The 24,457-nt window shown below is 45.6% G+C and overlaps 1 protein-coding gene across 2 annotated transcripts; it reads left to right on the top strand.

Annotated features, from left to right (window-relative positions):
- The first annotated feature begins 5,195 nt into the window (after positions 1–5,195).
- Positions 5,196–22,699, top strand: nucks1a (nuclear casein kinase and cyclin-dependent kinase substrate 1a). 2 transcript variants are annotated; one of them, XM_030092259.1, is made up of 8 exons: positions 5,200–5,492; positions 11,461–11,507; positions 13,819–13,909; positions 17,049–17,095; positions 17,183–17,335; positions 18,118–18,267; positions 19,039–19,191; positions 19,283–22,699. In XM_030092259.1, exons 1-8 carry the CDS (start codon positions 5,476–5,478, stop codon positions 19,534–19,536), a joined length of 912 nt encoding a protein of 303 aa, XP_029948119.1. In that variant the 5' UTR covers positions 5,200–5,475; the 3' UTR covers positions 19,537–22,699. The 2 variants fall into 2 exon arrangements, with proteins under 2 accessions (XP_029948120.1, XP_029948119.1); XM_030092260.1 differs by lacking the exon at positions 18,118–18,267 and having other exon boundaries at positions 5,196–5,492.
- The last annotated feature ends 1,758 nt before the right edge of the window (positions 22,700–24,457 follow it).

Raw genomic sequence — 24,457 nt, 5'->3', positions numbered from 1 at the left:
TCTGTGTCTGCCCTCAGCCCAATTTCTGCTTTCAACGCTCTCCACCGAGGAGAAGCCACGCCAATACAAATCCCAGTTTGCCTTCTCCGTCGGTCACTTTCCTTCTTCGCCAGCAATCCTTCTGCCGACCATCCAGGCTTTTATTTTGGTGGTAGGATCCACTAACCTGACACGCCAGATGGACAGTTTCATATGTCCGCCACGGAAATATTTCACAAGTCCATCTGGGTAGCTGCTCTTCCGATTTGATTTCAGAGGCGGGACCTTCAAAACAATCAGATATACATACACATTCATACCTGCATACATACATACATTCACACATGTGCACAATACATACATACACAAACAATTGTAAGGAAAACAACAGCCAAATAATCAAAACAATAATAACAGCAACAGAACTCTGCCACCAAGGAAACCAACAAACAAAAACAAAAAAATAATAAATAATAACGATACAAAAAGTAAATCAACAAGTAAATTATACAAAGCAAAAACAAATGAATAGCAAACGCAAGGATATCAACAGTGGCGGTGGAGGCAACAAACTCAAGCATCATGACCATCAGTGACAGCTGCAGCAAAAAAAAAAAAAAAAAATAAATAAACCTCAATATAACAACAACAATCACAACAATAACAATGATAACAACAATAAGAACAACAATAACAATAACAACAATAGGAACAACAATAACAACAATAATGACAACAACAATCACTCACCATCACTGCTACCACAACACCGACACCACTGCACCCTCTGCCACCCCCAATAATAATGATGACAACAACAACAAAAACAACAATAACAATAACAAAAACAACAATAAGTATGTTATGTGAGAGTGGTTTGCTGTGGGTCATGATTACAGAGAGTTCATGAATGTTTGCCAGATGGGGTTGTGGGGGGTGTCAGAGGAGTTTGTATTTTCTAGAGAGATGTAGTCGATGAGGAAGTTTTTCCAGTCTGTCATATGTATGGAGTTCCGTGATTTCCAGTTCATGAGGAGAGTTTTCTTGGCAACAGCTAGCGCCACAAGAAGTCAACGGTTTGGTGTATGATCAAGTTTTGATGTGGATAGGTCTCCTAATAAAGAGGGTGGGGGAAAGTGGGATGTGGCAGCCCATGATTTGTGACAGGATGTCTGTAATGTTTCTCCAGAAGTGGTGGACAGGTGTGCAGTGCCAGGTTGCATGAATGTAGGTATCTGTGCAGTTTTCTGTGCAGTGTGAACAGTTATCGGATGATGAGAAGCCCATTTTTTGCATTTTTTGTCCAGTCAGATGTGTTCTATGAATGATTTTGTATTGGATGAGTTGTAAGTAAGTTATTTTTGAACTCTGAGAAAAGACTTAATCCTGCAGTTCAGACTCCGTTCTTAAATGCAAAAGAGGCTTTCACCTATTTGGGAGCGAGGATCGCCCCTCATGTTGAGGATGTGGTTCGAATGAACTGTGATCCTTTAATATCTGAGGTGCAGCAGTCACTTGATAGATGGATGATAATGGCAATTTCAATGATGGGGCATATAAACATACAGTAGTTAAAATGCACATTTTGCCAAAGTTCCTGTATTTTTTCAAACCATACCTCTTCCATTACCAGAATCTTTTTTTGTTGGACTCAATAAGTCTATACTGAGCTTTATTTGGAACAATAAGAAAGCCATATTAAGATTCAAATTACTTTACATGCCATATGAAACTGGAGGGTTACAACTTCCCAGTTTTAAAGGTGCTGTAGGCAGGATTCCGCATCTCCGCCATCTTGCTTAGGGTTACCTAAGTAAGATGGCGATTTGACCCATCTAAGATGGCGATCTGAAACCCAGCACAGCCAATCCTGTCCTGTTTTCTCAGACATCACGCCCTTACACAAGTTAAGCCCCTCCCACAAGAACGTGTGACAAATGCCCCTCGACCAATCACGGTTAGAGTCTCAGGGGCTCTTCTGATTGGTCAAAGATACCTGGAGCTGTGGAGATTCCTTTTCAGCTCAGAACAGAGACAGATGGAAACGCTGCGCCCTCGTGGTAGTGCAATTACGCTACACTCCTAAAGGATTATCAATGGATACTCTAATATTTAATCCAAAGAAAACACAGAAAAATTAGCATCGACTAGCAAAATCCTGCCTACAGCAGCTTTAAGTGGTATTATTAGTCTGCCCAAATACGTTCAGCTATGTATTATTTCTCAACATTACCGCTACCCGTTTGAAGAACAGTAGAACAGACAACAATACCACATCTTTTGTTAAACCATTATCTCTACTCAGATGATCCTAAAGTGTTAAAAAAAAGCAGACAAATAACCCTTTCTTGAAGAACACTATTGATGTCTGGTATCGGTCACACAACCAGATCGGGGACACACCTCTGCTCTCACGCTTTCCTCCCATCTGGGTAATGTGAGAGCAGATGGAGGTCTCAAACTCTGGGCAGATAAAGGTGTAAAATTGATAGCTGATATATATGTGAATGGAGAACTCTTACTTTTTATTAACTTTCCCAAACGTTTTCCATTCCCAGTAAGCATTTTTTTTTTCAAATATCTGCAATTAAAACATTTCATGTCATCACAGTTAGAAAATATAATGCATGAGGCTTCTTTGTCTTGCTTGGAAGATATTGTCCTGTCTAATTTACAGGGAAGGAAACTGATTTCTTTGATTTACAGAAGAATCAAGCAAAGACAGGCTGGGAGCCTGGAAAATAGATATTCAAGAAAATATTGAAATAACAGACTGGGAAAGTGCATGTATCAAGGCACAGAACCAAAGAATTAATTTGAGAATGAGGTTATTACAATATAAATGGCTCATGAGGACTTATGTGACTCCTGTGAAAGTACATCAGTGGACCCCTGACATTCCAGACACCTGTAGCAAATGCTCTCATGAACAGGGTACTCTGTTTCATTGTTTATGGGACTGAGGGAAAGGTAGAACTGTTGGAAATCTGTTGTTCATATTATGTCCACAATAGTCGTAAATGGTGTTCCTCATTGTGCAACACTGTGCATTTTTAGGGATTTACCTTAAAGACTTGATGGTTCATAAAAAGACAGCCACCCTCATTGGCTTTGGTCTCCTGCAAGCCAGGAGAACGACTGCATTATTCTGGGAAAGGGTGGACATACCTCCCATAAAAGTACGATTGTTGGAAATGACATCTTAAGTTGCGCTTGAAAGACTTAGATATGTGACAAGAGGAAAAGCTGAGGTTTTTAAACAAATATGGAGGCCCTTATTAGAATTTTTGAAAAAGATTTAACTTGTGTTGTACTTGATGAATTTTGTGTTCTTTTTGAATTCACTGTTGTTGTTTTTTATCTTAATGTTTAATTAATTAATTTTATGTTACTTTAACGATCTGTGTGTGCGCACACGTGTGTGTGTGTGTGCGTGTGTGTGTGTTTTCTTGTAAAATTGTGTAAAAATCCAATAAATACGTTGTAAAAAAAATATTAATGGAAAGAATAATTTGAGATCAAAAGTGTTTTGAATTGTTTCTAAATCTTTTCAGAAAATTTTTTATTTTTAATTCTTCTACCGATTGAAATGTCATTTTGGGAAAATAGTCACCATCACTGTGATTTGTTTATTCAATAGATTTTCTGAAATATCACACAATTCGACCTGCACTTGATATGGATCATACCTGATACTTATTTGTGACTTTTAAGAATTGCATCATTTGGACTGGGGGTTTTAAACAGAATCAAAATAATCTGTGAAACAGTGAAAAGTATTGGGTGGGCATTCCTGGTCCTGGAGGGCTGCAGTCCTGCATGTATGCCATGTCTTCCTGCTTCAACACACCTGAATCTCATGAAGATTCATGGCCAAGTCCAGCAGAAAGCCAGATAACGAGCAGCTGCGTTGAAGCAGGGAGATATGGAAAACATGCAGGGCTGCAGCCCTCCAGGACCAGGAATGCTCACCTCTAGCTGCTATTTAATGAGAAGGAAAAGAAACATTAGCGGCATCTCACACAGGAAAAACCCACCTTCATATTATTATTTGCTAATTATTCTCTTTGAACTTATTGATTTTTAAAGAAAAGAGAAAAAAGAATTTGAAGCGATAACTGCTCTGAAGGTTTAACTGGAGGTGACGTGCCTCGAGTCGCTTTGTCCTGGGGCAACCTACCTGGTTGCCTCTCCATACGGATATTCTTGTGTTTGCCATTGACAATGTTTGGCGTATTGTTCTCTGTTCGCCTGGACATGGAAACCACATTGTGTTTCTGCCGTTTTCGTGTAAATGGACACAGAGGTGTCAAGAAAGTACTTTCCCACGCCATGTTTTTGTTGTGCCCAGTCACTTAACAAAGGGCTGGGCTGATTTGAATCACCTGCAACAAACAGTTCTGGGCCCAGGTGATCACAATCAGCCCAGCTCTTGAGAACTGACTGGGTACATGGAAAACATGGCATGGGAAAGTACTTTCTTGACACCTCTGAATGGACAACACTGCAGTGCAAACATGAAACTTTTTTATAACCAAATGCAAAACTGATGCATTTTCACTTGAAACGTCACATAAACAGGGCCTAAATCCATTAATATTCTATCTAAAGCTCCGGTCTGTGTACATAATCACCTCAAATAGAAGAAACAATGGATTCTCTTCTGATTCTCTTTTCCAACAGAAAAAGCTGGACTAGAGGTGAAATGTGGACATGTTTGGGCAGCAGGGGATGTTTGGTGACCCTGAATATTTCAGAAAGCCAGTCCATGGCCTGTAGCTGCAATGTTGCAGGTTTCAACGTGACCTGCACCGTCCATGCAGAGTGCTACCTGCAGCTCCTGCTGCAGCAGGTGAGGCAGGAGACAGCCAGCTCCCGGACGTGCAGGCCGCCCTCACACTGCACGGGCCGGCTGTGTGCACGCGCTGGAAGTTGCATGGTTCCACGCTGCTGTTTATGAGAGCAACGCACAAATTGAATGTTTGCATCCAACCTGAGGGCCTCTTTTTGTTTTCTTAACACTGCTTTTTCAACCGAGCCTGCTAACGGAGGCGGGGACCCGTGTGCTGGAGGCGCTGCGACGGGCAGCTGCCTCGGCCAATGGGAAGCGGAGTCCAGGTTCAAACCGGCCAATGGCGGCGCCGGAGCCGCGCGCTGCGCCTGTCAGGGCTCGGCGGGGGCGGGGCTTACCGGCGGAGACCCTCCCCTCCAGGCCGCGGGGTTTGGCTGCACACAGGCTGCAGTTTCAGTTTGTTTTATTCACCATTTTGAAGCTGAAGGTAAAAAATAAAGAATATTTGCGTTTGGAGCACGAGCCGCGGCCGCACTTTTGTTTTTCACGCGTGAGCTGGGACGGTGGAGTTGTGCGTCACCCTCGCGCCCCCCTGGGTGTTTTGCAGAGCGGGAATCTACAGTTTCTTTTTTTTCCTCCCCCCCGTGCTTTTTCTTCTCCCCCTTTTTTTCTTACATCCTTAACCTCCACAGTATTCCTGCAAAATGTCCAGACCCGTGAGGTAGGTGTGCTCCCGCCGCCCGCTTTACCCCGCCGCCGACAGCCTCACGCCGCAGATAACATGCGGCGGCTCCTTCCTCCATGTTGTCTTTTATGAGCTGGCAAATGTGTTTATTTCATGAAAAAATAATGTGAGCGAGTGTGTGTGTGTGTGTGTGTGAGTGTGAGTGTGTGTCTGTGCGCGCGCGTCCGCTTCTCGCGTGTGCAGCCTGGCTCTCTAACATGGATCCCGGCGGTGTGAGCCGCGGCTCGCCATGTCCGCCGGAGCTCCGCCGCGTCGTGTCTCGTGTCTCACGACGGGCTTTGTGCGGCGGCTCGGCGGAGGCCGAGCGGACCGTCGGCCGGGGTGATTTTAACCGGGCGGCGGCGCGCGGCTCGCCTCGGCCGGGCCCGGGGACAGTTTGGGGCTGAGAATGAGAATATGGCTACCCCATTCATCCAGGGGAGGCTCCGAGACGCTAATACCCCCCTCCCTCCCCGCCAACACGGGGGGAAAACCGGAGGAGGAGGAGGGGGTGGTCGGCCTGTTACCGCGCAGACCGAGGCTGGTCGCCATTACATCACGGCTCCGCTCGGTTTCACGCGTTTTTCGACGGTATTTAAGAGGAAACATGGGGGGAATGGTGCGGGTTGTGTTCACGGAGAGAGGGGGAGACATGGAGGGAGAGCGGCTCCACACTCCCAGCGCCGGGGCTGGCAGTAAATTAGAGCCGCTGGCTGATGTCAGAGGGAGGCGGAGAGCCGCCACACACCCCCCTCCTCCCGTGGCCCCGGAGAGCCGCCACACACCCCCTCCTCCCGTGGCCCCGGAGAGCCGCCACACACCCCCTCCTCCCGTGGCCCCGGAGAGCCGCCACACACCCCCCTCCTCCCGTGGCCCCGGAGAGCCGCCACACACCCCCTCCTCCCGTGGCCCCGGAGAGCCGCCACACACCCCCTCCTCCCGTGGCCCCGGAGAGCCGTCACACACCCCCCTCCTCCCGTGGCCCCGGAGAGCCGCCACACACCCCCCTCCTCCCGTGGCCCCGGAGAGCCGCCACACACCCCCCTCCTCCCGTGGCCCCGGAGAGCCGCCACACACCCCCGTCCTCCGGTCAGACAGGGCCGCCACACCCCCCTCCTCCGGCCCAGGAGACCGGGGCCATCCGGGCCCCATGTCTCCCACATGAGAAGCCAGACTCCCACATTTTTTTTTTTTTTTTTTTTTTTTTTTTTACACAAATCTCGCAGTTTATCGCGAGAATTGGATAGAATTGTCAGATTAAAGGTGAACATAGCTTGGCTAATAACATGCTGTTCTACTATAAAAATCCTGCAGAAGACTTTGATGTTATTTTGTCCAATTCTTTCAGGATCTTGAGGTTTATTTCATAGCTTTTGTCAGAGCAGCGTCTTCACATGTTTACCAAATGTTGTTCGGTAAGATCAAGACTTTGAAATCAGAAGTCACTGTTAGGGAAACATAGAACAATGGCACGATGACCTGACATTGTTGTGGTTTGTCGCCGAGACTGACAGATCGGTATTAGTGCATGTTTAGTGAATATTGTGGTGTTGTATTATTAAAATCTTGCCGTTTGTCTCAATGCTTCAGAAGAACAGCTCAGTATCAGAGGAGTGTCCGGCCCTCTTCTGGTCCCACATCCAAATGACTGAAGCTCAATACAACATTCAACAGCGGTTTACTAGTTTTTTTTTATCTTGAGACTTTGATAGAGCAGCACAATTCTGTGATATTAGGCAAACCTGTGATAATCACATGTTCAGCTAGTGTCGTACTGTTATCAAAATCTGGTGGTTTATGGAGAGACTTTCATAATAAAAGGCGCAATACCTGATAAGCTTGTCATAACTATATGACTTCCATTCAAAAGCTATTTAAAAATGAGGCAATCGTGGTTTTTATTGATGGATCCATTGAACAGTAGTCTTTCTCTTGTTGGACCAAATTTCAACCAGACGCAGATGTGCTGTTTATTCTATCATAGCAACAGCAATAGTTTATTTTTTGAACATTTTCCTTGATTTTTGTGAAGGTTTACTTAAGCAAAATAAGATATACACAATACAGACAGGTAGGTCAATTAACTTCATTGATCCTATGTAGGAAAAAAATGTTGCCAGGGCAGAATTAAGACAATGAACATACATGTGGAATACAGTGTTTAGTAATCATAACAGTAATTACAGTTCAACACACTGAGGAAAATGATATAACTGTTTAATTCCATGAATATGTATTATATTAAATATCGTATGATGTAGTATCTTAATATTCTATGTATCATGATATATTAAAAACAACTATGCAATGAAATAGGACTTACAATGGGCATTACTCTATTTAGAATTTAGTGTGGCTGCATTTCAACCAATAGTATTTTGGAAATTTATCTTCAAAGAGCTGAGAAATTTACAAAAAAAAAGAACATGTATACTTTTTCTTTAAGTTGCCAGGTAAAATACGAAACGGCCTGCAGACATCAGTCAGACATGTTCAGCTCAGCCTGGGACTGATAATGACCCCGGTACTTCTTCAGGGTTCCGATGACTGTAAGAAAAGTTCCTGCTGATGTTGAGTACATCAGTATATGGAAACACATTTCACTCAGATTTTTGTGATTTTAATATTCTTCAAGTGGGATTGCTCATCACAGTGATCCCCAACAACCACAGAGAGGTGCCAAACATCTGTCGGGGGTTGGGAAGACCTCCTGAGTTTAAGGGGTGGAAAAACAGAAACTATTACCAAGTTCATGCATTTAAATTAAAAGTGAATTAATTCTTAAAGTTGTAAATTTATAGTTGAAAGTGTATTTTGCGGTGAGAAAGTGGCGGAGTGACAGTTTAAAAAGGCGAACTAAAGCAGCAGCTGACCACCAAACATCCCGAGACGGTGTGTGAACCCACAGTTTATCCTCGGAGGGGTCGAGTCTCACGACAGCTGGCTCCATTTGGCTGAATCGGTAACGGAATAGCTAATCGAATAGCCAAAGTGAATAAGCAGAGCTATATGTACACCGTATACATAAGTGTGTTTATTAAATCCTATCGTTTTTGCGATTCTTGACATTATTGCATATTGCGATATCCAGTTATTGAAATATGCTTTTCAGTGGATCACCTGCTTACATTGGCCCCTTAGATAAAAAATAAAGCTTCAGTTTAGTTTATGTTTAGTTTATTCATTTATTTGATCGGGGACAATGCACAGTAAAACATTAATCCACAAAAGGAAAATATGCATGTGCCAGGTTATAGCAAAAAATGCTAATTTCCACCTGTAGTCCCTGGACAGGTTGATGTTATCAAAATCAAACTATTAAAATTTACACAAGTAAAACATCAACAATCATTTTTAAAACCAATTTCACTTGTACAGGATGGTCACAGTCACACATACAATTACTGTTTGTTCAAACTTTTTAGTTATTATTATGAAACTATCCAATCCGATGTGTGCACCTTGTTCTGTAAAGTTGTGTCAATTAAAAAGGAATTATTCAGATGATTAGACACTCTTTCTCATGATTAAAAAAAAAAACCCCATCAAATTCAGGTAAAAGTGTGTGTAAAGACCACTAACTTTAGAAAGAGTGGCACAAAATATTGATGTGCTACGAAGACTCTTTGGTCAAATCCAGAAAAAAGAGCAGTCAGTCTTCAGACAAACCGCCCGCCACTTTCACAATTAAACTCCAACATCTGTTCATGTTTATGAAATGTGAAACAGGAAACGTGTATCAAGGGACAATCGGAGCAGAATACAAGGCTTAACTACACACGTTTTCAATTTGTAAACAATTTTCTGACTTGGTTTTTGGAAGTCAGCGTTGAAACTCAGGCCCTGTTTACACGACGACGTGTCGTAAAAACGCATCGTTTCAGAAACGCCCTGTGTACATGGCAACATTTAATACTGTGTGTTCACACAGAAGCAGCAGAAACCATGAAAACAGTGCAGTTTTCATGTTAGGCCATCTGGCCTGTCCTCTCATGGTGTAAACATGTGTCTTACTCAACTCACAAAATATAGAGCAGATATTTAGCCCAATGGGTTAATGACAGGAAATAGGGCGTTACGTCGGGCTCACGCCGTGGGTTATTTTTTTAGTTTGTATAAATAGAGCTGTGAGAGTTGTTGATAAGATTACAGGGCGGACCCAGCCTGGGAAGTCTCATGGTGCACTCCAAATGGTTCGGGATCAATAAGCGCCGCTGTTGGGTCCAGATTAGATTCACATTTGTTTTCTGATCTGCAGTTTGTTTGTGCTGCGTCTCAGTGCCTGACCTGAAGCCCCTGAGACGGTTCTGATCAAGCATCGACTTGTTGTATTATCATGAGAAAGAACTGAAAGTGGACATGTGATTCACACCAAGGCTCTGATTGATCTATCGGTTCCCTTATTGACAAGTAGCTTGACTGAATTCCACATATCCTTTGGTTTCTCCTCATTCTGGGAAACAATAAGAAATGGGACGAATTAGATTACAGTTTAAATGAATGGAATGAATGACTCAAGTTCATAGAAAACAACAGAAGCGTGTTCACGTTGATGTCTTGATCCAGACTGAAGGTCCTGATTTCGTGGAGCGTCTTTAACTCCGGGGCTCTCTGGACTTTTAGTTAAGCTTATTCTGCTGTTTGGGGCAGTTGTTAGGTTCCACCGGCTTCTCTGGAGGGTAATTAAGGAGGAATAAGCTCACTGATTACTCAGGACTTTATGGTTTGTGGAATTTGGTCTGAAAAAGTGTAAATAGATGCAGTAATGAAGAATGTCCTGAGTTGAAATCCTCCCTGCTTCCTATCGACTGCGATCTTTTGGGTTCTTGAAGTGCTGGTCACAAGTTCCTCAAGTTCGGAGAAACAGATGTGTGCTTTTTGTTTTCTGGAACTAATAAAGCGTCACGCCGAGGCTGAGCTAAACCTGCTATCACCCACATCTGAGCGCGGAATCATCACACTGTGAACTTTCTGCTTCTACAACAACAAAACACATTTTCTGATCTTGGACGAGTGGAAATTCATTTGAAAGACTTATTGTGTTCAAAGTTAGCGACCATCTTGTTTTTTTTTTTTTTTTTTTAATTGTCTCCTTGCGCGGAGCTCCATCTGGTGTGAATCCACGCCGTGGAGCACGCGCCCTCCACGTCTGGGTGTCTCCTGCAGCCGGCTGTTGGCGGGTGCCGTGAATCGATCCGTCACATTCACACGTCGCCCCTTCGTCACTCTGGTGACTGTTCGCCCGGCCCGCCGGCTGTGGAGGGAGGAGGGCAGGGGCTCCTCTCCCGCCTTTGACGACAGTGACGGAGCGCAGAAGTCCTGTACAGCGTCTGCATGAGGAGTGTGTGTGAAATCCAAGTGTGTGGCTCGTTGGTCCCTCCCCTTTTCACCAGACACACACACACCACGCCGCTCCGGCACTGTCTCTCATCACACACTGATATCTGGTTCATTTCCCTGACAGCTCTGGAAGATAATCCAACAATCCAATGATTGATTTTGTTTTTACTTTTATTTAAATAAACAAGAGTGTGACGGCGGTTGGATGAGTTTCTGGTTTAAACCACACTGAGATGGTCGTCTTGTACTCAGGCTTCAGCTGCCTTCCTCCAGGTCTCATAGTCTGCAGGATCGACCCGTTAGAGCGGCGTAGGGCAGTGAAGGGACTCCAGATCCCCACGGTAACGGGACCCGCTGTGTTTCAACCTGAACCGGGGCTCCGGTGTCACTGCAGGCGTCTTTGCACACACTCTTCCAGGTCAGAAACCGAAACCGTAGCCGGCGGTCCAGTGTCCGGTTCAGCCCCAGACGGAGCCCGTCGGCGCTTTCTCACACCGAATTCCAGCTTCTGTTCCTTTTAGCGGCCATGACGTCTCATAGGTCCGACGCTCTCCTCGCTCCCAGGCGATCCTTTAATGTCGTCACGTTCTGTGATCTGACTGTTTTTTCTCCTTCTTCTTCACAGGAACAGGAAAGTGGTGAACTACTCACAATTCAACGAGTCGGATGCAGGTAAGATGCTTCTCATGAAGGACATGTCTCAAGTCATCAGGGAATCTGTCACGTGATCCGTCTGCAGCCTTTATCATCAAAACATGTTTACTGTTTAAAATGAGGAAAACTAATATAGAACAATGGACATATTTTTGTAGTTTCTTAGTTTCTTTTCAAGCTGTCTTTTGCTGTTTGAGTCTTTTTACCTTTTTTCATCCGTTTTCCTTTTTACCTTTTGAAGTGATTTTCTCCGTAAAACTATTTTAGTAATGTTGCCATTTTAATAGTTTTAACTTAGTCTTTTTTATTTTAAACTACTTTTTGTATATTTTTTCAACAGTTTCAGCTAATGTGTTTTTTGTTTTTATTTTGTTATTGTTTTAGGCATTTTTATCACTTTTCAGCTATTTTGGCTGTAATAGCAATTTTAACGATTTAAACCTGTTTCTTGTTGGAACCCTTTTCCACTTGAGCTGTTCTAACTTTTCTTCACCTTTTAACCACAAGCTGAGAGCCATTTTAGGAAATAGTACAATGTAAATGGTATGAAAATAAGATGAGCAGGTTTTTGAAACATATCAGCGGTTCCTCACCTTTTTTGGCCATGACTCAGACATTTCTGGTGAGCCCAGAGACTTTTTTTCTCTGAAATTGGTTTTTGATCATGTATGAAGTACTGGGTTACAAATACAGTTTCCAGGATTTGTGCAGAGAGTGAAAATGTTATTTTCCCTGCTCAGAATAAACCATGAGGCTGGGAAGTAACTCAACACTCATCAGTCAATCCGTCAGTGGAGTAACTCTATTAACCAATAAGTTACTGCGGCACTTTGAGCTGGGAACAGTACCGATCTGTTCATGTGAAACAAGTGCTTCTCTTTCAGATGGCGCTTGCTTTGTCGTCCATCCGCCTCTGAAATGAACCGGGAATTTTCTGAAATCATGTGACAAATGTCTTTCAGATTTGTCGTTAGTGTTTTACTTTTCCGGGGACCTTGAACGCATCCCGTCGCAGAGCCTGTTTGATTGCAGCGTCCGTCCCGCCCACGGTGTCACACAGTTCACCAACAGCCAGCCTGACCAACACAGTTATAACAGAACGGACACTGATAAAAGGACAAGTGCAGAAGTGGAGGTCAAGAATAAAATCAAGTACATACTGAATGAAAAATCAGAGAAGATTAATAATCAGTCCAGTAAATAGCTCTACCAGTTACTGATTGAGTAATTACCAGACCTTTCAGGCAGCGCCTCGATTGAAAAACACTGCGTTCCGTTGTCTGGTAGCTTCTAGAAGCCTTACAGAGGAGCTGAAGAGCTGCAGGTTAGACTCCCCTGGTCTAGTCGGAGTCTGAAGCTGGTTTTATGGCAGCGAGACTCACCGATGAACCAGGTCATAGCCAGCCACGCCCCCTGGTGGGCTCCTTCTCGAGTGGAGAATCCCTGCTTCGCTCACCTCCGAACGTTGATGGACACGCGTGGGGGAAAAATGGCGGCCTGCCTGTTCTCCTGCTCTGGTTTAGCGCTGTGGCAGGTGTGTGTTTGCGATGTGCTGCCCCCTGCAGTTTGGTGTCATGTGTCATGACTCCCAGTCCAGATCCTCCTGGTCCTGGTTCCAGTCCAGATCCTCCTGGATTTGGTAGTTTTGGAGTTGATGGTCACCGTAACAACAATCCACCTTGTTTTTTTTCTGTCACACCAGTGTCTGTACACTCCCATTGTTAATGTAAAGAGTGTATTTTTCTCTGCACACACATGTGTGTGTGTGTGTGTGTGGTTTAACTACAAAAACAATTTAAACAACCAACTATTGTCTAACTAGTATCTAGCAACATTGTTTTCAAAATGTTTCCATGTAAACGTAAAACTTTTCTGGAACTAAAATGCGATGAGTTTTCACCTGAAACGTTTTAAATGAGGCCTTCGACTGATGAGTGTTTGGAGGAAAAACCCTCATGCCCAATGGTGGATCGTGCCAACTCGTCACAGAGCGTCCACACTGGACTCAATCTGAGAAGAGCTCTGACCACGACACCAACCTTTAAATCCTGACAGGGAAAAGCCAAGACCAAGTCTGGTCCAGACCAAGTATCATGATACTTTATAGCAGAAGTGTCACCCTCACTTGGTTCGGAGGCCAAATCCTCCCCGAGTGGCCGGACCAAGAAAGTGACACCGCAGTGATCTATAAATAACTCCCAATCTTCATCCTACTCCATAGAATTGAGGAGCACGTTGGATTTCTGCAGTAGCGCCTGTCCCGCTCACCTTTCAGTTTTCATTCCTGCTTTCTGCATGAAGACCTGACCTGACCTTTGTCTCCCTGCAGAAGAGGAGTATGGCGACAACAAGCCCAAGAAGGTTCGCGCAGCCCCTCGTGAGCCCAAGCACAAGCGCTCGAAGAACTCACAGGAAGACAGGTGAGTCCTGAGTGGAGGGTTTGCCGCCGCTGGTCTCTTCATCACCGTCCCAGGATTTTCTGTGGCTCTGAAGCAGCTGAACAGCGGAAGAAGTGCGACTTGCTAGTCGGGGAGATACGGCAGCTGTCTGGAAGTCTCCGCCCTGTTCTGTGGGGTTCAGGTCTGGACTCGGTGCAGGACAGTCAAACTGGGTCCTCCAGGTCTTTCTGCGTGATGCAGCTTCCAGACTCCTGTTTTCAGAGACTTTAAAGCTGAAATGGCAAAAAAAGCTATTGAAGTAAAACATTCTCATGATGGGAATTCTAATGATTTAACAGTAGGTATGAAATTAAAAAAAAAAAAAAAAAAAAGGTTTTGTCTTTCAGAACGACAAGCTTAGCAGACACGCCTGAATTGAGTGTGCATAGATGGGGATGTAGTGATACACTATTTTACAATACACGATATTCAGCTCACGATACGATATATATCACGATTTTTGGCTAATGATATGATTCAATATGGTTCGATCCGATTTGATAAACTAACATCATTTTCCACAAGATTTTCAGGAGGAAGTGTGATTTTGGTGACTTCTTGTGACTGTTCCATTGACTTGGGTGGATTTAACCGAACTGATGAATGAATGCATCAGATGCACAATATATGGCTCTGACGAGGCAGAGACACAGTCTACAGCTTGTAAATGCTGGACACAATTAATCAAAGACGTGAGAAAATGTGTTTCTTTAATTGAAACGGTGCAAACTGTAGCTTACAAGCCTTTGAGAAGTAAATAAAATGCAACAGCATTACAATACACCCAGTCGGACAGCTTTTTAACTGTACACTTAACGTGTGAGGGTATCCCTCTGGCCACCCATAGAGGGGAGCCTGTGGGAACAGCCGGCGTGGCTGTCCAGTTTGGTTTGTTTTGGGTCACGCCGCAGCTTCCTTGGCTCCTCAGTTGGCATTACCTCGTCCGGGTGGTGACGTTTGAGGTGCGCTCGTAGGTTGGTTGTATTTCCAGAGCGTTTAACGTTTGTGTGACACAGCTTGCAAACCGCCAAACTTTTATTGCAAATCGACGCTTTCTGTCTTCTCTTTAGAACCGAAATGCTCCCACACTCAATGAGGGCGCTGGAGTTATATTCTCTGCCATTTTCTTGAACCTTCTCGCTAGGGCTGGGCGATATGGCAAAAAAAATGATCACGATTTTTTGTTTCATATCATTCAATCTCGATTATAATCACGATATGTTATATTGTTTTTAAACCAGTTTTAAAGCATCTGCACTGAAAACTAGAACTATGGAACAGTTTAACATTTTATTAACAAACCAAGTAAATAGCAATGCAAATTAAATAATATAAACAGAAAAATATAAGAACAATCTCACTTAACAGTGCAGTAAATGGAAAAAAAAATCTAGGACCAAGATAATAAAATCTTGCGATGCACCGTTTTTTCAGTAAAAGAGAAGAACTGAACCATCGTTAGTTAAAGTGTGACAGTTTACAGCCCTGAGGATTTTTGTTGCTATGAAAGATTAAAAAACTACAGAAACCCTCTGGGGATAATGAAGGTGATTTAGAATGTAAACATTATTTTCAAGTTATGATGCTAAATATGCTGCTGCCATTATTAATGCTTGAGTCAAATGTACAACATTTAAATAATCTAGATTGGACAGATTAGATTTAAAATGTAACAATACAAAACTACAATAATAAAAAAAAAATAGACCAAATTAATCGTTTTTCTCCTCTCAGAATGTTGCTCGTATGGTGCAGTGGCCTGAAAAGACGACACTGGCTCCGTTTACGTGCAGTCAATGTTCGTGTTAAGATAAATATTCTGGTTTCTGAAACATTTGGAGTAACCCCAGGAGATCCTCATTCAGACCGCGGCCACAGACGACGCCATGACTGCATTTACACTTCCTGCCACTAGGTGTGCTGTTTGCATGTTCAACCTTATTTTACACAGACACCACAGAAGAAGAAGTTCGATGCAGGCGCTGCAGGCTCTCTCTGCATGTTGTTAGAAGAAGAGTGTTAGCGGCAAGACGTGGTGATCTGTTCAATGATGCGAGGCATCGTTTTTTCAGTAAAAGAGAAGAACTGAACGATCGTTAGTTAAACTGTATCACCAGTAGTTCCTGGACTCAAAAGACCAGATTCCTTGCGGATCGCTGTGTTAGCAGCGGTGTGCTAGCAGCGGTGAGGGTGGAGCAGCCTTTCCTGTCACCAGCAGCCTCATCTTCAGAGGATAACTCCGACGCATTACTGACTTCATCTGCTTCGCTGCCCTCGGCTCCACGTTCAGCTCCATCTCTGTTTACTTCTCAGACAACTTACAGGCGGATGTTCAGCAGGAAAAATTCGACTGTGATTGGCTGTGGTCACGCACATTTCTGCCATGTCTGATCGAGTAAATGTGCCCCCAGCTGATCACCGTGATCGACGGGAAATTAATCGTGATCACCGATCACGATCATACAATCGCCCAGGCCTAGTTCTCGCTCTTTCTTCTTCTGTGTATTGACAGAATTTAGACGATAACTTACTAGAAGTGGGTCTACAGGTCAGACGGGGTGGGGGGAGGGGGCCAGCGGGCAGAGTGACGGACGGAACAAGGGGAGTTTGAATGAGAGTTAATCTGTCGATACTTACGGCTGAAAGATCGATACTTTCTGAGGAAAAAAATATATAAATTTATATCGCAGAATCAATAAAATTGCTCAGCCTTGCTCGTACAGAACGGTGTCAGGGATCGCACAGTGTTCAGGTAATGACTGACACAAGCATGTTTATGCAAATGAAGGCAGAACAACCTGATGTTTGTAAAATAAAACGGGAATTGAAATCAACTCTGATTGCCCAGGAGATTATCTCTACTCTTTCTTGAGTTAATGACCACATGAACAACTTCAGCATTTCTTCCAGTTCCTTGTTAACTAGTTGTTTATTGAAGGAAATTGTTCAGCACAGGACTGAAGTGCTGCCAGCATGTTTCACCTTCTTGCTCTGGCGAAGCATCTTCTCCTTGTAATCAGGTTTTCAAAAAAAATATTTTCCATCTGTTGAACTTCACTGAATGATCTTGGGGATTTATTTCTCTCCTTTTTTTTTTTTTTTTTTTTTTTTTTTTTTGCAGCGAGGACTCTGATGACAAGCTCTCCAAATCCAAAAATGATTCAGCAGGTAAGCCCCGCAGCCCGTCGCTCGCCGTCTCGTGGGCGGCCCCCCGACCTCCCGCTCACCGGCTCGTGTTTATGCTGTCGCCTGCAGACGACTTTGGCAGTGATGAGGAGGACAACGACTTTGGAGAGGAGGAGGAAGAAGACGGCGGGAGCGACTATGAAGAGAAAAAGGGGAAAAAGGGAAAGAAAGCCAAGGCGGAGAAGCCCAGCAAGAGGGGGCCGAAGAGGAAACGGGCCGCAGGTAACGCTCCAGCTGCGTACGTTTGGTGTGAAATGCTCCCGGATGCTGGGCGCATTAGTTTGCGATGCTGCTGCATGTGAGCGTCTGACAGCAGAGACGGGATGGAAGGAAGACGCCTCACTCCCACAGAGGTTCTGTCAGCCTGAAGTCGTCACAGATAACTCGGCTAACGTGTGGAAATCACATCCGTTTCTTTAACCTTCTCTCCCCTCTAAGCGTGAAAGCCTGTGTTTAACTCTTCCTGAAGTTAGTGAGGGATTCTCCGAGACGCACGGCAAAGATTGACAGGCGTCCCGAGCTCTGGTTGCCTGGCAACCGGCCCCGAATGAAAACATCCCGGCGCGTCACCCCGGGTGAAATCCAGCTTCTGCACATGTCAGATGGGATGTAACGCGGTCGTCGGTGACCTCTCAGAGGTCGGATGAATGTCCTAATGCCAGCGAGGAGCTGTCGGGTTTGTTGCGTGTAAGTTTTGAATGTTTGGAGGATTTCTGACTGGAAACCAGCAGAACTGGAGGTGAGCGCACTCTGACCTTGTTTCTCCGGCTTACGGAGACGAATCGAGCCGTTTCCCCCGACACTGCGACGCTCGGAGTGGCAGCCGATCTCAAAAATGTTTCCGAGCTCCACTGTCATGTAACCAGACTCCCAAACCGCGAGGGGAGGTTCTGCGTTCTCACTGCTTTTTGTTGTCGTCTAAAACGGGGCCGCGGAAGCCTGAAGTAGGCCACGCCCCCTCTGGTCATCCCGTCGCCAGTAACCGTGCACGTCTTCTCGTTTAGATGACAGCGACGACGACAGGGAAGTGAGTCGAAAGCGTACAGTGCGCCAGGCGGCCTCCAAGGCGGTGTCCAAACAGAGAGAGATCCTGCTGGGAGACGGAGGCAGCGAGGACGAGGAGCACGAAGACCCAGAAGAGCCCTACATGGACCGTACGTACCGAAAACTCTGCGAGACCACTCACAACCCAGCTCTGTCAAACTCTTCCCTCTACTAACCAGTGACGTGATGGCTCAGTGACCTGTAGATAGGTTTGGGAGGAGGGTTGGGACCGCAGGACACCGCTGTAGCGTCTGCAGCTGGCCTGTGGCGGCGCTGTAACACCGCCACGGAAAGACTGAAGAGGACGACATGAGCCTCAGTGAAATCGCATGTCTGGGCGTGGTTACCTGTACCGCCGGAGACGCCGAGCGATCGTGATCCCGCGGTTTCATCTGACCAGGCTGTTCAGTGAAAGAGTCCTGCAGACACATGGAAGAGGCTTCAGAGCTTAGAGGGAAGAGAACATCGCTCTGCAAACCCGTTCCTGTCAGATTAGAATGTTTTTAGCAACTTCTTCAAACTACAGTGAGAGGTCCGTCTGCCTCTCCTTGCTGATTGATTTGAGCTGCGAGTCCCATCTCAGTAATTTAACTCCAGGATCAGACGACTCTGATGATGTTTGAATGAAGGAAACTGTTAAATTTCACAAAGTACTTTAGAGAAAGGACCAAATTGCTGCGACCAGATCAGTTTGCAGTTGTTGTCCCCAGCCTGTAGATGTGGCCGGTTGTGTCCCGAGTGTTTGGCCGTAGCCGGTTCTGTTGGTTTCCTCCTCACGCCTCGGGGCTCGGAGCGCCAGCCGGCGTGTCGGACACCCATCGGTGTTCTTGATTGGACCGCCTCCTCCGGCTGAGTTGTAACCCGCTCGGTGTGTGTTCCAGCTGACGAGTCCGGCAGCGACGAGGACTTCATGGTGGAGGACGACGACGACAGCGACTACGGTCAGTCCAAGAAGAGAGGCAAGAAGGTGAGTCGGCGGGGACGGCCAGACAAGAAGGAGAAGAAGAGCCCCAAGCCCCGGCTAAAGGCCACAGGTGAGAGCGCCCCCTGCCCACAGTTCACTGAATCACCCACCCTCCTCTGTGAAAGTGTTCCTGCTGACAGACTGACTGTGACCCCCCCCAGTGACCCCCAGTCCCATGAAGGGCAAGGGGAAGGGGCGCCCCAGCACCAAGACCGTGGAGAAGAGCTCACCCAAAGAGGAGGAGGAGGAGGAGGAGCCCGAAAGCCCCCTGGAGGAGGAGGAGGAGGAGGCCGAGAAGAAGGAGAGCTCCCCTCCCCCCAAGACGACGAAGGAGGAGGCGGGAGCGGAGGAGGAGGAGGAGGACGAGGAGGAGGAGGACGGCTCGGAAGAGGAGGCGCCCTCTGGAGACGACTAGAAGATGGTACCCGTTTGAAGCCCATGCTCCTCGTCTCTCTCTCCCTCTCTCTCTCTTTTTCTCTCTCTCTCTCTCTCTCTCTCACCCCTCGTTTTCTTTTGTTGCCCTGCGTTTAGAGTTTGTTTTTTTTTTTTTTTTAACATTTTGTTTTCTCCTGGTGGCCTGGCTCAACGGTTTGGACTCTGCTGTGCCCCTTTTTGAACCCCCCCCCCCCCCCGTTTTCCTTCTTCTCGCTCTCGTATTTTATTCGACTCGTCTCTTCCTCGCCACGCTGAATTCCTTGCGAGCATCCGTCCCGAGCTTCTCGAAACGCTAGGCCCTTTCTTTCTTCTTCTTCTTCGTCTTTTCCCAGCTGCAGGTGCGCCTCTCCCCTCGCCTCCATCGCCCTCTCCTCGGTACTTCGCCCCGTTCGCTCGCTTGCAGCCGGTTCCCTGAGTGATCTTTTGATTAACGGCGGCGACGTCACATTTCCCGTGCACGTTAAGGCAGGGCGCCGCCTCCCATGTCGTGTTTCGGCGCCCTTTGTGGTTCACTCTGCTGCCGTGGTGAAACGGTTTCTGTCTCTATAAGTGAGGCTTTTTAACGGCGTCCTGTTACCCCCCACTGCCCCCCTTACCCCCAACATCCAGCCCCTTGGGCCAGGCACCCCTAAAATCTGCTCATCTGTAAGAAAATGCAAGAAGAGATGTGATCTTTTTTTTGTTGGGTTTTTTTTTTTTTTTTTTTTTTTTTTTGAGAGTTACAAAATGAATGTTTTTTCTCCTGTTGGTTCATTGTTCTAATTCTCTATTCAGATTTTTTTTGTAATGTTTGTTTTTTAAGAAAAGAAATAAAAATGTATCTTGATTTTAAAGAAAAAAAGTCGACCCTATCCGATCTGTTCTGCTTGCCCCGCCCCCTTCACTATAGCCCCTCCCCCTCCTCCTCCTGCTTCTGTTAGCTTAATGGTTACCGTCAGTATCCATGTCCATTTCTTTCGCCTTGCCCAAGTTGAAATGTTTTTAAATGCGGAATTCTGCCGTACGGACACTCAGTAGATTTAATCATGGGCAGCTCGGTGTTTTCCGGTGTAGCTGCCAGATCGGCAACTTCTGAATTCTCACGACGGCGACGCAGCGACCTTCTCCGAACGAACTGCTGGTCGAATGGCAGAATTACAGACGTACCGATGCAGCAAACTTCTTCTTTGGTTTGTAACATCGAGCAGCTGACTCCAGAACTACACCATGTTTTATTATAGCATCGTATTGATTCTATAATCAATGTCTGACATTACAAGAAAAAAACAGCGCTGTGAAAATGTTAGATTTTTCAGGCAGCACATCGCTCCGATAGCGCTAATCTGGTTAAATGTCGCGCTCTTGACATGACCGGACATTTACCCCATCGACTCGCCCGTCCGTTTCTAAACCTTCTGGTCATTCTGTACCGCTAACGTTAGCGTTCACGCGACGCGCCTCGCCATCCCTCGACCGGTCGCCGCTCCGCCGCCGTGGGGTTCCTGAGTTGGCCAGCTGATCGGCTCTGGGTCACGCGATCATAGACGATGCTAACTGCTGTGAAAACACGTCACGCATTAGAGTCTCCTGCACCTCCTCTTTGGGTTCCTGTCTGTTCACCAAGCTAGCTTGCGCTGCTGGCGAGGCTGCTCGGTGGTAACTCCTCCCATTGTCACTATTTACCTGTGAATAAAGCCAGCGCTGGTCCTTGCAGGTCGGACTACAGTGTGGTTCAGAGTGCTTTGTTTCTGTGAAATCAGTATTTGTTGGAAGACGAACGACAAATTGTGCACACATTTCCAGTTCTGCAGTTCATCGAAGTCATGTGATTGTTTACGATTTTTCTTCTCGGTTAGCTCCGTCGCTCTTGTATCATCAACTCTAAAAAAAAAAATTAGATGTAGCACCGACTCACTTGTGGCTAAACTTCTGGGAACGAGCTCTGCGTTTCCGTCAACAAGCTCAGTGTAGCTGTTCAATTCTCCACTCTGAGGCCAGGTGTGCTCTGAACCCGGCGTTTTGGTCCTGATCCGTGACGTCGTCTGTAACCGCGGTGCACCCAGCTGTTCTGGCGCCACACCGGCGCTCATTTGTCTGTTTAATGCCTTAATTTCCATCGAGTTGAGTTCCAGCAGTAGCTCTTGACGATATCACTGGAGGCCTGAGAATGTAAATCTGTCCTGGTCCTTTTCGGCCTTCGCCGCGAAGCGGCCGGCCGATCGGACTTAAAGACGAGTCAACAATTTGTACGATCAGCGGAGCATCCAAAGCCATAAATGATCTCAAAACTAGTGACTCGGAGATCAGGTGCAGCACTTGTGAGATTACCCTTTTCTGGTGAGACGTGTTTGATGTCAAAGAAAAAGAAAAAGGATAAAAAAAAAAAAAAATCAAAGTTAATTAGGATAAAGTTCCAATCTTGGGAATGTGTTTCCACGTGGAGTTTGCGATCGGAGTCGGTCCCGACGGACACCTTGAACCAAGGTTCTGGATTCAGAAGCACATTCGATTCATTTCCGATTGTCCTCATTGGTGTTTTGTTTCTCTACGTTCAAGGTTCTGAATTGGCACCGAAACCATTCTGTCATTTGGAGACGATTGGATCAGATTAAAAAAAAAAAAAAAAAAAAAATGAACGAAACCCTTGAGGGGTCAAAACGAGTTTGTCTGGACCAACCTAAGCAGAGCTGGGAGGGCGGTCTGCGGTGGGATCAGACCCGTCTGGACTGACGCCCCTCTCCCCTCCATCCCCCCACAAGAGGCACATGGCACAAGGCCATGAATTTCCCCTCTTCCATCCATTCTCCCACTTCGGTTCTACTGTCTCTGATGTTGTTGGTTTCTCCCTCTTCTTTCTCTGGTTTTGTTTTTCTATCTACCTTCAGTTGTACTGGCAATGTAAATGTAAGCCGAGTTGTGATTCCTACAGGAGACCAAGTGGAAAAGCTTTTGTTCAGTCGTGTGGAAAAAGGAACGCTGAACTCTTGAATCTTTTTTGCATGTTGTGGAAAAAAAAAAAGTGCGAAGCGATGATGATGATGATGCTGGTAATGGCAATATTGTGGTCTTACAAAAAGGAAAAAAACAAAACAAAAAGTATTAACGACGACGATGTTGATAATGTTTTGGTTTCCCAGCTTCTAATAAAGGCGACCTACTTTTTATACAGATTAACTACGTGTTTTGTGGCGTTGAGCTCTGTGTGGGGGTTGAGGGGATCACTGCCGGCGGGAATACACACTGTCCACCACTAGGGGGCGATAGCCTCCGTGCAGATACACCGAAACAAGGCCGCGGCTCCTCCTGGGTCCCATATCGAATTCTCTCGATCCTACCCAGCATCACCTTTACAAACCTCTGGCTCCTGCTGAACCGAGCGCCAACGATAAATCCAAACACTAACATGATTGATGCTAATGCTAATGATGCTAATGAGAAGGCGACAAAGAAAGCACATCAAGAAATTACTCAACACATAAAACTACTTTCACACTAATGTTAATTACTATATTTTCTACACGATAGTTGTTCGGCTGGTCATCAGGCATCAACACATGCTGGTAAATCTCATCTTAACCACTGGATGGCGCTGTATGACACCAGAACTCTGCTACTAAACCTCCATTGCTGCTACATTTGACTGAAAGAGCAAGAAATATGTCTTGCTCTAAATATGAATTTAAACTCATTTCACTTTCTGGCTTCACAAATGGTTGAATTGCTTATATCAGTCAAATGATAAGTAATAACCTGCTAAAGTTTATTACAGCTGAGCACACTGTATCGCCAAAGACTGACGGAAGTGCGTAAAAATTTGAAATAAAGAAAATGACAAATTATTGCCTTGTTCACAAAAACTGTCCAACTAATAAGTTTCAATTGACTGACAGCCAATTATTTCATACCTGATGTTTACCTGTTAAAGAAAATGATCAAAAATAAAATCAATGGAGGTGATCATAGGAGCTAGAGGAAGGCGGTGTCTTCATTTGGAGGGTCTGGAATCTCTGCAGCAGTCTTTATCTTCAGTTTAGGCAGAAACGAGTCGTTTGTCAGACTGAATTTGCTGCAGCCTTCAGCAGGAATGTTTCCACGAACTCACAGTGACGCTGGAGCTGCTTTTAAAAGCAATGCTTCTACCTCGCTCTTCTGTCGACAGAATTTAATATTTCATATCTGAATATACTTGATTTTTGTGGGTTTCTCTTGGCTCTGAGCCGCTTCTCTTCCTAAAACAGTGTCATATGCCAAAAATAAAGAACAGCAATTCTATTTTATCTACAGAGAAAGTTATTGTTCCCTTTCTAATTTTGATTATTTGGAGCATCATCCTCGGCCCAGTCAAATGTTTGAGTCTCTGCTCTGAGGTTCTTTTGACTTTTTCCAAGCAGGAGTCGTTTTTGTCTCCGGTCGGTGGAACCAAAAGCACTTCACACTTGTGGCCAGGCGGGGGCAGCGCAGGCGCTTTCTGAAATCCCAGTTTATTGACTGGAGTCGGAGGACGTCTTCCCGCCAAAACACAACTTGAGCCCCTGAAAATGATTCTTTACTCATTCCTCTGCAGATTGACAGAATTCAGCCCTCAAAATAACAAGAAAACACCACTGACCGGAAATGTTTAGTCCAGTGCATCCAGATGTTTGTAGAGGCGACACAGACGGCCTCGGGACTGATCGCTTGTGTGTGGAGTGCTCACAGCTCCACAACACCAAGCAGAGGTTGTAAACGGCGACGCCAAACTGCCAGCAGCATTTCTCCACCCTGCGGCGTCCGTCCAGCCTCCCGGTCCCCGCCTCGGCCTGAGTGGCCCGAACGGTGATGTCTGAGGTCGGCGCAGGACGGGGGGACGCCGTCGTCAAGGTGAGTCACTCAGACTTTATTCATCTCCATCTGCTGTTGACTCCAAACCGGCGGTACGGCGT

This window comes from Salarias fasciatus, chromosome 5 (genome assembly GCF_902148845.1).
Source record: "Salarias fasciatus chromosome 5, fSalaFa1.1, whole genome shotgun sequence".
In the NCBI taxonomy this organism is placed as follows: domain Eukaryota; kingdom Metazoa; phylum Chordata; class Actinopteri; order Blenniiformes; family Blenniidae; genus Salarias; species Salarias fasciatus.
This window is presented reverse-complemented; position numbering and strand designations above follow the sequence as displayed.